The 17,429-nt window shown below is 38.7% G+C and overlaps 1 protein-coding gene across 1 annotated transcript; it reads left to right on the top strand.

Moving 5' to 3' along the window:
• Positions 1–13,764: 13,764 nt before the first annotated feature.
• LOC131943721 (uncharacterized) lies at positions 13,765–17,228 on the top strand. Its single transcript, XM_059303940.1, has 2 exons — positions 13,765–13,923; positions 16,069–17,228. The coding sequence occupies exon 2, from the start codon at positions 16,097–16,099 to the stop codon at positions 16,667–16,669; it is 573 nt and encodes a 190-aa protein (XP_059159923.1). The 5' UTR covers positions 13,765–13,923; positions 16,069–16,096; the 3' UTR covers positions 16,670–17,228.
• The last annotated feature ends 201 nt before the right edge of the window (positions 17,229–17,429 follow it).

Raw genomic sequence — 17,429 nt, 5'->3', positions numbered from 1 at the left:
AATATTTTTAAAATGAGGTTTCGACCATAGGTCTTTGTCAAAATGATAGAGACACAACTCATGGTATTTTTGTTTCCGGGCACGAGATTCTTTTACCCAGTGTTTCTATTAGACTAATTTTTTTTCGCGCGGGGGGGGGGGGGGTAGGCACTTGAAATTTTCCACAGGGGTGGGGGAACAGGACTGATAAAAGTATATATTTTCTATATTAATTCTAATTTGTTCGCTAAGTCGGTACACTGATTAGGGGGGGGGGTCAAAGAAACTAGGATGGTACCGCTGTTAGTGTAAGACAATGGATTTGGGTTCAGGTCAGAGTTGTATCGTGGTAAGGGTCTGAGATTGTCAAATTGACAAAATAACATATCAGTGTGGGCCGGTAGGTGAGGATACAACTTTAATGTACCATAATATTTTGAGTTCGAACAATCGAACGCTTTAACACCCGACCAAAGAATTCCACTAAGGTCATTTGTTGTTTCCGTTTTTCAAAGGATTTTTTTTTACTACGCTTCTCTGATTCCGAATAAATGTCTTCATTGTACGCACCCCATGCTGTGTTGGGGTATGTAGACAAGGAACAGTAACCCTTGAACAAGATGGCACCACTGCATGTAACCTCAGAATAAAAACTTCTATTATTCTATGCTGGCTCTGTTCTCTGGAATGTCTTTGACGCAAGAAACAAAAAAATTTGTATCTTAAAAAAAACATCATTGCGCATGCGTATATCTTGTTTGCGGGGGAGAGGCTATGGAGGGGGGAGAGGTAAATCTATCAACATTCTGTTCAGGTAAGGTTTTTAAAAGTAATATAAACATTGAGATAGTGTATGTAAGTGTGCATTGTGGGAAGGGTACCCATACCCCATGCAATACCCCAGGTAGATTGTTGAGTTTGATGCGTGTTTTTTTATAATGGTTTTGATGGGGCTGTTGTTTCGATGTGCGTGTTCAAATTTAGTGCAAAAAGGTGACGGCAAATGTCGGATTTCCTGGAGCCAACTCAGCTCTAATTGGTACCCAACTTTATGCCGAATATCCTTTAGCCGACAAAGCTGGTATCTAGCTTTTCTTCTGCGTGATACTCTGTGCCCATCCAGCTCTACTCTCTCTCTCTCTCTCTCTATATATATATATATATATATATATATATATATATAGTCATTTTTATTCACCTAGTCAAATTTCGCTACAAAACGTAATAACAAGTACATTTGGTTAACTGTCCAAGGGTAAAAGAAATGTTCAAATTCCTGTACGGTCCGCTGCGTTTTATCTAAAGAAAATATTTCCATTCGCGCTGCCCGGACCCCATTCTTAATCTTTTCTGCTGTACAGCGCCGGAGTAAATATAGTCGGGTTTTGTAAAAAGTAGGATCAGTGACAGACGGTGGTAATCGTGTCAGGTTTTGTAAAAAGTAGGATCAGTGACAGCATTACGGGCTCAATCGGTGTTTATCTGCCACCTAGTGCAAGCAATGCCGTCTATTTTTGGTGGATTTGGGTGTAAGAAAAAAAGTATGTCCTCGTTTTGGAACTGTCTTCTGAGAGAGGTCACGTTCTTGCCGTTTTACAACTACTCAGATTTTTTTTTCTTTCCTGTTTTGTAAAACTTGTCGAACGTATAAGATCTAGGGCATAAATATATCATTATATGATAAATATAAATTCCTAACATTCCTTTTCTAAGAAGAATGTTGTTATTTATTTGTTAGCCAACTGGGCAATTGAGAATAATTCCGCTTTTGTTTTCCTGGTTTTGCTTGAGTTAAGACCGAGGGTTATGCTAAGGGTACGGATACGAGTTAGGGTTATTGATTGAGTTGGGGCTAGATTTAGGATTAGGGTCAGCGATACCAACAAAAGACTACACCGTTATTGGTGAGAAAAAAAGATAAAGAGGAGTATGGTACGGCGTGGTTGGTACGTAGTTTGCACAACTACTCGTTACGAGTTCGGACCCCGGATTCAAGTCTCTAGAGAAAATAAAACCACCTGGGCTTAGCACTGCCCATACTAACCATGTTATGTATATCCTAGGTCAATGAAAGAGGTGAACTCTACTGCATCTGCCATGTTCACCGCCTACTCCGAGAGGTAACTTACTTAAAATAAGTGAATTAATTACAATCAGATCTGAGTTTAGGGAACCTACTAAGCACCGGGAATCTAACTTGAAAACTTCACATACGCATCTTACCAATACATACCTATTTACCTTCTGAATTAAACGTTGTGGTAACTAGACAAATACTAATTTAACGTGCCTATTGTTTAGGATTAACGTGCCTACTGTTTAGGGTTATGTCAGGCTTCGTTAAATGGTATCTCTTATATTTTAGTGTGTGTAAAACGTATTCAAATCAGACCCCTCTAGTAGTTACGTTAACCAAAGCCACTTTTTAATCTGCTTCTAAGCATAGCCTTAATCCTGGAGGATTAAGTATCGTTGTTTGCTATACCAGCTCACGGAGTATGCGGGTATGGTTAACCCTTTAGAACAGAAAGGGGAAAAAATCTAACTGTTGTGTGCCCACATTTTTAATTTGCTGGTGCATATGCCCCTATGGTTTGACAGGGAAACAGATGTGTTAGAATTTCGTATTCGCTTATAACTAGTTTATGTTTTTGTCAATATAAAACGGTGACACCTCTCTTCTAATATAAAACGGTGACACCCCTGTTCCAATATTAAAGGTGACACCCATGTTCCAATATTAAAGGTGACACCCCTGTTCCAATATAAAAAATGACACCCCTGTTCCAATATAAAACGGTGACACATCTGTTCCAATATAAAACGGTGACACCTCTCTTCCAATATAAAACGGTGACACCCCTGTTCCAATATAAAACGGTGACACCTCTGTTCCAATATAAAACGGTGACACCCCTGTTCCAATATAAAACGGTGACACCTCTGTTCCAATATAAAACGGTGACACCCTGTTCCAATATAAAACGGAGACACTCCTGTTCCAATATTAAAGGTGACACTCCTGTTCCAATATAAAACGGAGACACTCTTGTTCCAATGTAAAACGGTGACACCCTTGTTCCAATATTAAACGCTAACACTAGTATTAGTAGTAACACCCCTGTTAAGACTCGCTCAAACTAGGTGACCTCCGAGTTGCCGTTCCTGTTATTGATTTTTTTTAACGCGTCAACCTAACTCTCCATACAAGGAGATGTGTTACTGCGCTAGGCTCAACGAAACTGGTATTTTCCGGTTAGAGGGTTACTAAAAAGTGCGACGTTTTTAGACCTATATTTTATCGTTTTGTTATTTTTAAGTATCTTTATCGCGATAAGAATGCATTTATCGTTTCAATTGAAGCGATATGGATGTGTTTTATGTCTAAAAATAGAATGTATTATCTAACCTTTGAACCCCTGATGGGCGAGGATAAAAGGAAACGCGTCATAAATGTATCATAGTCCATAGTCCATTCCATCCTAATTAACCTACTTGTATAGGCATTCGACAGCTTGTCGAATGCACCAAGTTTAGAAAATTGAACCGTAAGGTGATAAGGAAACCTATACATGCATGCATGCCAAATGTCACGAATTGTTTATAGTTTATGTAGAGGTGTATTGTTCAATGCTGATCTCGATTTGATATACGGAAATATTAAAGTTGTCTAAATCGATTAGCCGTAGGCGTATTTATGAATGACTGTCTCGCGATTTTGGCTGATGTGTTTTGTCCCACGTCGTCAGTAAATATTAGCTAATCAAAACTGGTAAAAGTCAACTGATTGACATTTTTTTTTAAAGTTGTGTTTAACTATTATCAACAATAGTTTGTAACAATTATATTTTTAAATGCAGAATTATGCTGTGTCACATTTCTTGACTTCCCCTTCCCCTTCCCAACCTCATAAAAGTCAATCCCCATTCTCCGTCTTTAATTATTTAGGGCTAGTCCTAGACTTCTAATATGTTACATTTACATGAGAATCAGTAGCGTACGCAGGGGGGGAGCAGGGGGAGCGGCCGCTCCCCCTCTGGCCATTTTCAGCAAAGTGGCGCCTTTTTGGAAACTTTTTAAACTCAAAGTTTTAAACAATGATATTTGTTAAAAAAATATTTTTGGTCGGCACATCTATGTAAATCACAAGATTTTTTTTCAAGCAGCAATTAAGCATTATTGTGCTAGTCTAGTAGTGTCTACGTTTACAACACGTATTAACAGCTGTATCAGTTTGCCATTCTAAAAATAACCATTACGATGCATTACAATGTTTAAAAAACCTCTACAGTAGTACCACTTGGTGTTAAGTTTAAGGCAACTATATAATATATTTGCTTACGAATAATTGAATTAGAAAATGTTATACATAAATGTTCACACATGATTACTTTATATATATATACAGTTTGAATCGTGTGATTAATTAAAAAAAAATTACAATACAAAAACAAATACAACTGATGTGGCACCTCTATTTAGATTACGATTACAAATTATATGAAACAGTTACAACCCCCCTCCCCCATGGACCCCTCTGTAAAAAAATATTGTCATAATACCACTGCTACTTATTTAAATCTATTTCTGTAATATATATTTGTGTAATATATATTTGTGTAATATATATGTATGTTTAGAACAGTCATCTAAAAACTGACGCTATGTTCACTCTGAGATGGTTATCCCCCCCCCCCCCCACATACACACCTCACCACCACAATTGTGTAGAGCACATTAATGTCACACCTAGGTATACACTGGGTTGGATAATTGACCTAAAGTGACCGGACAGTGGTGAATGAAGTTGAACCCACTCCCCCCCCCCCCCCCAACCCACCCCGAACTGATCTGTTAAGTACATGTAGAAAAACGCGTAATGATGTACCAAAGTACCATGCCGCCAGAAAATTAGCTTTTTACACGTAAACCTCTGTGAATATTGTTTTTGCAAATACCAGTAAAAAGGTGTGTGATCAATACAGTGATCTAACCCATACCTATCAGTATCACTGTGTTAAAAAAATGACCATTAAAGAACACAAAGAAGCAGTAGTTAATTAAAATATATGATCTGAACTAAATGACTGATATTTAGTTATATGTAGGCTGTTATTCCGAATGTTTTTCTATTATATCGAAAAGCGTGTTTTTATACCAACTCTGATTTTAAAAACTTTCATTATGCTGCAATACTTTAGCATTTATGATGACGATATATTCAATTCTGTTTATAGACAAAAACGTTTTGTAAACACGAATAGTGTTAAACAATTTTATTATATTCTCAAGTAATTATTTATTTGTTTTGACATTTATAATTAAATGTGTATATATATACATATTTATATTGAGAGAGTGATTATTACCCCTATTTCACTTGTCTTAAATTATTTCCCAGGAATTATTATGTAAGAGTTTTTTTTTACAAGAATTACAAAACAGATTGTGTTACGTTCATTGTTTTTGGTTGTAGTGTGTGTGTGTATATATATTTTTTTTGTTTAGATTGATACAATTTTTGTTTTGTCGGCCTACATTGTGTGTTTTTTCTTATTTCTTCAGAGTGATACTTTCAATTTATTTTACATCATAGCGAAGTAATGACATACAGCTAGTAATTATATATATATATATATATATATATATATATTGTTACGTACCCCCTTCTCTAATCCTTTCGAACTAGTCAGGGGATCGTAAGCAAGAAGAAGAAAAATAAAAATAAATAAAAGCCAACTTCAGTAATCTCTATTTATTCGCCACAAATCACAACACTTAAAGTTAAACCCGCCACCGAAGTACAACAATCAGAAATATACACAAGTAACTACAACAACTAAAGTCCTTAATTCGACTGCCCTACTTGTCCCTAACTGTCAAGCCTAGCCTAAGTCTAATACATGTCGTGGCTTTCCACTAGCTCACATAGACGACCCATGTTTGTCTCCTCTAAACCTAGCTATCCGAGACGTCCGTCCGTCTCCGTGTGTGTGTCCCGAGTGTCTGTCGAGAGTGTGAGTCTTTCCCAGTCTCCGGTCTACCCTCCTAAAGTACTCGTCCCCCGCCCTACACCGTGGGAACGATTTTAATTAAGGCCTGACCCTAGGTCATATCCGTCCATGACGGTCCCCTCGGCCCCCTCCGACCTGGAAGGTTTTCCCAGCCGTAAAACACGGACCGTCACTAGCCTAGATCAAGCATCAACGGTCAGCCCGTGGTGTCACCAGGTAATTTATGGGCTGTTGGCCACGTTAATAGCCGAGTCCCCCAAGACACCAGGTATGCACCGCCCACAGCGTGGTACCCAATCCGGTGTGGCCGTCACGGCCCAAAGGTTCTCACGGCCAGCACTGGTCAGCCTCTGACCACCGCCAGGTTGATGGATGAGCGTGAGATCGCTACCCCAACATACGGGTCAGCCCAGGTTAAACACCAGGTGGTCGTAACACCCCCTCCCTTCGAGAAATTAATTCACCGCAAGGGGAATTAATTGAACATATCTTACTAGACCACCAGCCCAATCTCACAACTCCTCAAAAGTCCCAGAATAAACCTAAATAGGACTAAAACAGTTTAACATCATCATCATCAAAAAGATAAGAAACGTGGATGATTTAGTCACAATAACAAGTTTGACTAAATACACCAACCACAGTGTCATCAAACATAGACATCAAAGTAAATAAAACCGCAAATCTGCAACACATGTGTCACTGTCGCAAATAATCTTAATGTTGAAACCAACAGTCTTCGTTTTACTGATAGTTACGTCATCAGTCAACAAAACCTGTCAATACAATTAAAAACTGTCACGAATTCATCAACATGTAAAACATCAATAACACTTTTTTTTTCAAACAAGACATGTAAAAGGGTACATTCTTTAAGCCTGAAAATAGTTCATTTTGATTAGAACACTTGCATCCTGGGAAAACATGAAACAGTCTATCTTGGGAACAGTTCTAATAGGTTTGAAACACAAATTAGTTTTCCGTCTTTCGGGTCGTCATGAGTCCGTAAACATAAAACTTAAGCCGAACTTTATAACGGCGCAGCACAATTTTAGTGACAGAGTTATTGTCCGTCCACAACAACAACAACTCGCACATAAGGCGTGGTTTCACAGGACTTCTTGCAGTGTAGCCATGTTTTGACACGATGTTAATCCTGAACATCGAGTCACACGAAAAGGGAACGATTACACGCCCTGTCTCCATGAAAGCGATGGGGTATGCGCTCGCATGTACGCACCCTCGGTTGAAGTAAGTAGCGTGACCCGCTGAGGTCACCGTCTCCAGGTGGTTGGTCTTGACCGGGTCGGTCAGAGAACCGTAAATCACCTCCGTGATAAGGGGAGGGAAGCCTGAGTTAGGCTCAACTCCTAAACAAAAGGTAACGACTTTGCTCGTCACCGCTGACAAAAGATTCACCGTCTCCTCGATCTCTGGATGTAGAACACCATCCACGTGACCTCCAGGTGAGGTCATGGCCTCCAGGTTGCTGGACTTGGTCGGGGAGAAATTAAACACTGCTGTGATAATGGGAGGACAGCCCGTGTTAGGCTCACCTCCAAGACAATGGGTAACAATTTCGTCTGTTACCGAGGCTGGCAGAAGATTCGTTGACTCGTCTAACTGAAGGTGTAGGTCACCATCCACATGACCTCCAGTTAAGGTCATGACGCCTTCAAGACCACAAGTGGTAAGGTCTTGATCAGGTGCAGTTACTGGTTCAGGTTTAGACGAGGACAGCCTGTTCTCATGGGTATTCACTCTCTCGGTGGTTACCGTGATTTCAGCGGTGGTTGTAACCACTGGTTCTGATATTGACTGCCCCTTTTCATGACTGGTCAACATCAGAGTGGTCGCCGTGATATCATCGGTGGTTGTATCCACTGGGTCAGATATTGACAGCCCCTTTTCATGACTGGTCAACATTAGAGTGGTCGCCGTGATTTTATCTAAACCAATAACTTGCTGACTGCCTTCAGTACTTGTCGGCACACAACTCTCGACTCGTAAGCTATCAGCACGTTTTGACGTTTGTGCTGGTTCTGCTAGGTTAGAGTCGACTTCAGGGACTGAGCCAAAGCTAGTGGCAGCCTTAGTCTGAGACTGACAAAACTCACTACCAACTCTATCAGACAACAAACTATCTTCATCTCTATACCGATTCTCGGAAACTACTACACTAGCCTGAGAGAAAACAGAGACAGATTCTGGAAAGTCAAACAACCCACTAAGCTGCGCCTCCTCCCATAGCCTAAGTAAATCCCGTTCCCTCCTGATCTCTAATAGTTTAACTTCATGTCCGAACAGTTTCTCTAAACTTTTAATGTCAATTTCCTTCCAAGATTCTGACATGAATATATCCCTCCTGATCTCTAACAACTTCTCCTCTTTTTCTCTCGCGATCTCTAACAACTTAGCTTGAAACTTTCTCTCAATTTCTTCTACTCTAATACGTCCTATCTCATAATATTCTATAGAGTCTAGGCACTCCTCCTCTAATCTACCTGTATTCACTAACTCAACACAAATATGATCTCGTAGAACTCTATCTCTATCCGACACATCAACCTCTAGTCCTAGCTCCTCAACTAGACGCAACAACTCTACGCGACAAAACCTGTCTAAAACTTCTAGAGTTGGACACTCAATAAAACTCATTACGTCCATGATTCACACTTACGGAACTTATTCAGCTAAATGGTGGCGGTTAACTAAGAAAATGTGGCTCACACAAAAACTTTAACTTAAACATAACAAGTAGGGCTATCACCTTTGACACTTGAACAGGTAGACACCAGCTATACTGGGCCAACCAAACTAAGATATCCAGCTACACTGGATCACAAACGATTTACTCACGTATACTGGGAATTGACCCTCCAGCTATACTGAGCAAACCAAACAAAAATTACGAATTTATTCACGTACCTGGGAATTGACCCTCCAGCTGTACTGAATAAACCCGAACACTCCAGTTCCACTGGACCACACAAAAAACATTCAAGTATACTGGGCATTAATCCCTCCAGCTATACTGAATAAAAATAAAAATTCCAGCTCTACTGGACCAACATAAAAATCAAGCAAAATAAACTCAGTGTCAATACAAAGGTGATAAGCTCGCTACTTACTCAATGTTTGGAAAACTCTCCTGATTACGTGAACAAACTTTACTCTCACTACTCATAAAACTTAAACCTAAAACACAAGCTCGTGAGCCCCCAACTGAAAATGGCATCAAAAGAAACTATTCAACTCGTTGTCTGTCCTATCCCGGACTCTAGCCGCCAATTGTTACGTACCCCCTTCTCTAATCCTTTCGAACTAGTCAGGGGATCGTAAGCAAGAAGAAGAAAAATAAAAATAAATAAAAGCCAACTTCAGTAATCTCTATTTATTCGCCACAAATCACAACACTTAAAGTTAAACCCGCCACCGAAGTACAACAATCAGAAATATACACAAGTAACTACAACAACTAAAGTCCTTAATTCGACTGCCCTACTTGTCCCTAACTGTCAAGCCTAGCCTAAGTCTAATACATGTCGTGGCTTTCCACTAGCTCACATAGACGACCCATGTTTGTCTCCTCTAAACCTAGCTATCAGAGACGTCCGTCCGTCTCCGTGTGTGTGTCCCGAGTGTCTGTCGAGAGTGTGAGTCTTTCCCAGTCTCCGGTCTACCCTCCTAAAGTACTCGTCCCCCGCCCTACACCGTGGGAACGATTTTAATTAAGGCCTGACCCTAGGTCATATCCGTCCATGACGGTCCCCTCGGCCCCCTCCGACCTGGAAGGTTTTCCCAGCCGTAAAACACGGACCGTCACTAGCCTAGATCAAGCATCAACGGTCAGCCCGTGGTGTCACCAGGTAATTTATGGGCTGTTGGCCACGTTAATAGCCGAGTCCCCCAAGACACCAGGTATGCACCGCCCACAGCGTGGTACCCAATCCGGTGTGGCCGTCACGGCCCAAAGGTTCTCACGGCCAGCACTGGTCAGCCTCTGACCACCGCCAGGTTGATGGATGAGCGTGAGATCGCTACCCCAACATACGGGTCAGCCCAGGTTAAACACCAGGTGGTCGTAACAATATATATATATATATATATATATATATATATATATATATATATATATATATATATATATATATATAATATATATATATATATATATATATATATATATATATATATATATATATATATATATATATATATATATATATATATATATATATATATATATATAATACACGTATATAGAACGTGGTAAAAATTCGGCGCCTTTTTTTTCTCTTTTCGCTCCCCCTACAACGAAAACCTGCATACGCCTCTGATGAGAATTCAAGGGTAAAATGTCGTTGTAGGGCCTATGTTATTAAAATAAGTAGGTGTGGTTAACAGAAAATGCTGTGTACTTTTCAAAACAATAGAAAACGAAACAACAACATTATAACACTTGACTCATAGTATTGACTGACATCATTTCGGATTCTGTTTTCCAATCCTACTTTTTAATACGTCAGTAAAGCTGAATGAACTGTCTACAACCTTCGGCAAGTGTTGCTCTCTTGTGCGTTAGGTTTACGTCAGATTTTCCCGCTCTGAGTCAGTAGACCGCATGACCTCTGCTAAGACGTCACTGTTGGGAAGCGGAGACATACATTAATCCCCGTATGAAGGATGGTAAATCTTGGTTCAAGTTTTGCACGGTTTGTTTAATATTTGATAACAGCAATAGGGGAAGGTTAAAAAAGAGAATTTGGGTTTTTTTTTTTCCCCTACAAACTTCTTTTGTATACAAACGATATTCACATTAACTAAGCACATAATCTCCTATCATGTGTGCTTCTAAGTCTAAATGGTCAAGGAGAAAATCAGGTGACCGTAAAGGGTCAACTATAGAGGAATATCAGGTTTGACCCCATTCCATCTTAGGAGCGGAAAATACCAACTAGTTTAGGGTTTGAGAAATAAAACTAAACCAACACTTACAGTGGCGTAGCCAGGATCGTCTCAAGGGGGGTTCCAATTTTTACCCGGGGACAAACTTTCGATTTGCACCCCCTCCCCTCAAACTTTTGATTTGCCCCCCCCCCTCAAACTTTTGATTTGCACTCCCCCCCCCCCCTCAAACTTTCGATTTGCACCCCCCTCAAACTTTCGATTTGCACCCCACCCCCTAAAACTTTTGATTTGCACCCCCCCCCCCCTTAAACTTTTGATTTGCACCCCCCTCAAACTTTCAATTTGCAACCCCCCCCCCCCCTTCAAACTTTTGATTTGCACCCCCCCCTCATACTTTATATATATATATACCGAGGGGTCGATGGGGGGGGGTTATGACCCCCCTAACCCTTCCCCCCCCCTGCCTACGCCACTGCACACTTAAATTAAATGTAAACTCCTATGTGATAAAATATATCGGACGCAGTATTTCTTTCAGACTTTTGTCTCAAGACAAAACTCTCCAGGGGTGGGGGTGGACACTAGTAACGTAGGCTATATATACAGGTTAAAATTCTATTTCGTTCGATGGGGGGGGGGGGGGGTAAGTACGTAGATATGGTTCTCTCGAGTAAGTCGAGTAGATGCCTGAAACTCATCGGACGCTAAAATATTATTTTTTGTCCCACGATACGTCAGCCCAATGTGCATTAGCATCAGTGGTAACGTACTGTTTTAGATAGGCTTGAATAATACCTAGTTGACTCTTTTCAGGTCAGTAATCGTGCCGTAATTACTATAAAGTCAACCCAGTACAAACAGGCCATACTCGTTTTGGTCCAGTACAGTGAGACGTTGGTATTTGCATAGATCGAGATACATGTAATGGGTTTTGGGCAAGGGGTAGTGTTGTGACTGTTCAGAGGCAAGTGCTGAAGTGTCTTTAATGGATTATGTTAGTGACACTCCCCTACTAAATAGCTCTACAAATACATTCTTAACCTTGCCTGCATATTAGTAGAGCTAGTATAACTATCTAGGGCAAACATATATGACGTACCAAACTTTCACTACTATAAACTAAAAAGTATTATACTATTTTTTTATGCAGATTATGTACATGACCTATAGATTTGTATATCCAAAAGTTGAACTTAACCTACTTATCCAAAAGTTGAATCCGTAAAAAACATATTTTAAAATTCAAATAATTACAATCTAGAGTTACTTTGGAAATATAGATCAAGTAGTCTAATATTTGACCAAAAATTCAAGGTTTGTCGCGGTCTGTGTAAGAAGTAATTCAGTTTTGTCTTCATCAAAGCTTTTTAAGCATGTTTTTCGTGAAAGGTATTTTCCCCGGTCATTAACTTCCAACACACAAGATTACCGAAAAAAAAATTAGTGCAGGGACCCGTCGTCTCGTGACCTTCGACTTCCCAGCTCGCGGTAAATTATTACGCTTGTGTATTCGTTGTAAAACGTCAGCAATGTTTACAACCGCTTGTTGCCAGGTACTACCTCGCAATGAACGGTAAAAAAACACACAATTGCTTCTGTAGCTTAATTGAACAGAATTGAACTTCAAATGAAACAGACCACACTAATCAAATTCAGACTTTACTAAGCACTATTGATTAAAATGCAAGTATGCTACTCGTGACTTTTTTCATGCACCTGCTAAACTTTGGTTAACCTTAATTCTATATCAGTTCTCTTATCTCTTTTGGATTATAAATTTACTACCTTGTAAAAATGGGAGTATATCATTTCGGCTAAGCTACTCCTTTCAGACTGAAACCACGTGATCACCAAAAAATTAAGTGAAGTAGGAACATGACAAAAACAAGGTATTATGTACGACTTCCTGAACGTTTGACCTAACGACTTTTAGACTTTACAACTAATAATAGACAGTACGAATAACGGAATGTAATTTTACTTCAATAATAATGGTCTAAAATATCCGGGAAGGGATCTGGTTTAAACTGCCTTAAAGGGTCTACAAGTATGTCTATAAATGACTACTACACTGAGTTCTTTTTTTTTCATTTTTATTTATGGAAGCTTACAACTTCGACTAAATAATATATAATAAATGGTTGTCAACAAAACTTCTCTATTTTAGACCCCCCCCCATGTATCCCCTTTTTTTCTCACTTACCCCTATCGTCACATTTCGTCATTACAACCGAAGTCACAACGTTCCATCCACTTATAAACGATAATTAACGGATTTTTTTCTAACTTATTTACAAAATTAATGTAACATATTATTATTGAACCCCCCCCCCTTCCATATCGTCACACGAGTTCGAAAACCCCACCACCACGTCAAATGTATCGTTATATGGAATTTATTTATATGGACAATCCCTAAGCGCTGATTATAAATAACTGCTTATTATAATTTTAACAAAAATACTTGTGTTTGGCTTCGTATAGAATCTTATTTGTATCGAAAACGTCACAAGATCTATCTAAATAACATATAAAACGAAATCCTTTGATATTGAATACGGGTAATCTATACGAAATATTCTGTAAATTAATTAAATAATGTTATATTATAACAAAGTCAATCAATATTATTCAGAGTTTTAAGAGAAGGGTCCTGTTGGTCAGCATTAGTTATTTCTTCCCTCTATGAGACATTTAATATAACAATTCGTAGAGCTAACTCCAAAGCGGCAATGTAAACCTGTTAGTGTTATCTCGTGTGACCCATTTTGCGCCGTGACTCATTGGTGGTTTGCCTTCTAAGCTCCTCCCCTTTTCTCTGTCACGGCCGTTCGAGAACGTATATAATAGATTTCTCGTGGCAGAGGAACACAAACGAACTGTACTTTGCAGAATATAGAATCACTGACGCTGTTTTGGTTTCATTTTATAAAATTACAAGTTCATCTGAGATTATAAACTACGAATACACCAAAACTTGACTAGATCTACATACAGAATATTTGCTGTTAATTATTTGGTAAGTCTAATTTTTTGTTACAGTTAATTTAATTCTTAATTGAAAAGTAGCCAACTGCCTACCATTGTAGTTAAAAATAGCAATGTGTTATTATCAAAACATTATCTGACGGGATCTGTTACTGTAACTTCAATCTTAATTTGTTAGACAATCAATTTTTACTTTGGAAATATCAGTAATATGGTCGTATTTCCTTTGTTTGCACAAATTAAATAATTAACCGACATTTAGGCCTACAATATAAAAAAAAAGGTCAAACTTCCTTTAACTTTAGACTAGATGTAGATCTAGATCTATATTAGATCTAGAATCTATCATTATAAGCTGTTTTAGTTAAAGCAACCTAATGTATTATAAAAGACATGGCGCTAAATAATAGTCTTCTTGTTACTGCATCATGTAACGGACTGTGCACTGAGGGACTAAAAATGTAGGCGTAGGCTAACCGAGCCAATCTGGCCTTCGAATGTTGTCCAAACTGGAAAATACCAGCGCGAGCTGTGCATGCTTAAAAAATCGATGTGAGAACGTTTGGATATTAACAATTCTCGTTTAAATGCGCGTTAAAAATACGAAGTTTACTTTTTCTTTGTGCATGCGGTTAGATTTTTTTTTAATTTTTTTGGTGGACGAAGTTGTTTTTGTTCTCTTAGTTTTACCCTAAGCCGCCCTATAGTACAAGTATAATGATATCTAGATCTAGCAGGGGTTAAGAAAAAGTCAGACGTCAACACGCGCTCGTCTCGTGCGGAATGTAAACACAGCAGGGGGTGTGGGCTCTGCAGTCTAAATGTAGGAACAGAGTTGTGTAAAGATGAGAGGCGGAGATTTAGATATAGAATAGATTCTATCTGGTGGTTTGCATAATTTACTAGTTAAGTATACGAATATGCTTAATATTAAATTATTAAGCATTACTTCAATTCAATTTAATTATGACCACCATTATTATTTTGTGCCTTTCCCTTCCAATAAATTAAATATTTAGGCCCTATATTTTTATTTGAATTCGCAGCATTCAAAAGAGTTCATAGTTGGTTCTTTTCGGTGTTGTGATAATTAATATTAATTAACAAACAATATAAATAGTTATCACTTGAGCACATTATCGGAAATCCCCTATGATTTAAACAGATGAACGTAAACATAACATGTCTGCGTTTTTACCTAGAAGTTGGAGCAAAAATGTTTTGGCTTGTGCTCCGCCTCTGCTCCGCTCCGAACAAAAAGTTGCTCGCACTATTCCGCTCGTGTTCCGCACTAGGCCCAGACCCCGTTTAAAAAGATACCTTTTTAGGAAGAGTAATTTCACGTATGCTGCATTCTTATAATCATTGGTATCAGCAGACATGTCGAGGGACTTGATCATTTGTTGACATGGAACAAAAACAATGTTGATAATTACAAAATTCGTAATTAACGGAGGCTAAATCTCGATCTAAATAATTATATTCAATTATAATATTATATTGAAAACATTTTTATTCAGAATCTACACTTCAAAATCTTGACACTGCTTATCTTTGTTTTGTTTATGTTTCTTTTTTTTCGATAGGCGAATATGTAGGCCAACACATTCTTTAATATGCAATCAAGTTTTTTGACATGGTCTAATAGTTAAAAAGATTGGTTTTTTTTTTAATAGTAATGCCCCCAGTCGACAGGGTTATGGGCCGATGTCGTTGGGGGTTAATAGGTCAAAAGGTGACCCCGTGACATTGTTTTATTACGCTTTTTAAATACCAGATTCTTCTGTTTTTACTCTTTTGCTTGACTTTAATTATTTTATGATTTTGACTCAAGGGCTTGTTTAGGCCTATTGCACATAAAGTATATCTAGATCTATAGTAGGACATGTGCATACTAGATAACAGAAACATGTGCTAGATAGATTTCTGTTGGAATGATTCACATGCCCAATATGCGGTTTACTTTGAAATATGGTGTATTGCACAGCATTGTCAGACAAGCTAATTGTGTTGGCGCTTGTCCAACAAAAGCTGTTGCATTACTGAATTATTTTTATATGATTGGTTCTACTTCATGGGTTTTTTTTTTAATGTAATAAATGTGGCCATTTTGTTTTTCAATAAAAATAACTTATTTTTATGAATTTAATTTTTAAAATATTTTTCTACTTCTCAGGTTTGAATTAGCTCCTACTTACTCTGAAATGCTACTAAAAGAGTACTCCAAGATGTCTGCTTCAGTGGTGCCATACAGCACCACACTGGTCAATGGTAGGAGCGTCATTGTGGATGCCATGACAGAGTCGCAGATCCATGAGATGTTCCTGCTAGTACAGGAGGCTGCCAGCACTGGGCAGGGGTTCGGTGCTGATGAATACACCACTGAGAAAGAATTCCTTGAAGACATCACCGACGGGTTCCAGTTTGCTGTTATAGACAAAGATTCCGGGGACATGGTGGCAGCGTTTGTTCTCGCATTGAGCAAATATTCCCGTGGATGTCTAGTGGCGGATCCGTTTATCGTCGTGAAGCAAAATATGCGAGGCTGCAGACTTGGAACTTTTTGTTTACAGACTTGTGTAAAATTTGCCAAAGACTTGGGTTTCATGGGAATATACTGTGACACCTTTAGCAACAACAACGCCATGATTAAAATTATACAGAGCATACCAGGCTTTGAAAAAGTAGGTTGTCTCCCTATGGGAGGTCTGCTGAAGGATGGCCGCATTGTAGGCACTGAGATATACTACAAAGATCTCCGCGCTGAGAGGGGTTAAAATTTCTGTGATGAACTCGCAGCAAGAAGTCGCCTCACATCCACTTCGACAGCCCGCGGTACCCTGAGGATTTTCTTTCGGAGACATCGTGACACTATATGAAAAGTCACACTCCCGAAAAGTTGAAAAACAGGTCAGTTCTCCTGCCGAACTGGCTACTGATCATCTTCATGTGGCTACGGGTCCTGGGTAGTGTTAACCACTACAGCCTTGCCGATTGGATGAAAGATACACAGCATATCTTTGGATAGCAACGCAACGCTTTGGGTTTGGGTTTTCCTGGCAAGCTGACCACTGGAGCTGGTGGGGCTTGCGTGGCCCAGAATTTGAACCCATTCTTTGCTTGTGTCATGAGGTTCATCAAATGACTGTTACAATAGACATTTAAGTCTTACAACTAGTCATGCCTGGCACTAACTGCCCATTACAAAATTCATTATCATTATTGATACATAATTTCTGTGAAATTCAATTTTAAAGCTGAATTTTAAAATTTGATGCTTTTTGGTTTTTATTATTAAATTATTATTTTTTTAATAAAGACAATAATGTAAACATGTATGTTTTTTTGTTTTATTTTGTTTAAATGTTGGTCTCATTTTAAACATTCTTCCTGCATTGCTCAGACTATTTTAACACATAAATGGACTGCTTGAGTGCCTGTTACCTATTGGTAGCATTATTTCATATTTTTTAAAATTCCTAAGTATGGGACATTCCTCAAATTGAAATATTTTCCCCAGTCTCATTTGCAGGACTA

Source organism: Physella acuta, unplaced genomic scaffold (genome assembly GCF_028476545.2).
Source record: "Physella acuta isolate Inbredline_101_S28 unplaced genomic scaffold, ASM2847654v3 ptg000465l, whole genome shotgun sequence".
In the NCBI taxonomy this organism is placed as follows: domain Eukaryota; kingdom Metazoa; phylum Mollusca; class Gastropoda; family Physidae; genus Physella; species Physella acuta.
The sequence above is the reverse complement of the archived record's forward strand: the minus strand, read 5'-3'. Positions and strand labels throughout refer to the sequence as shown.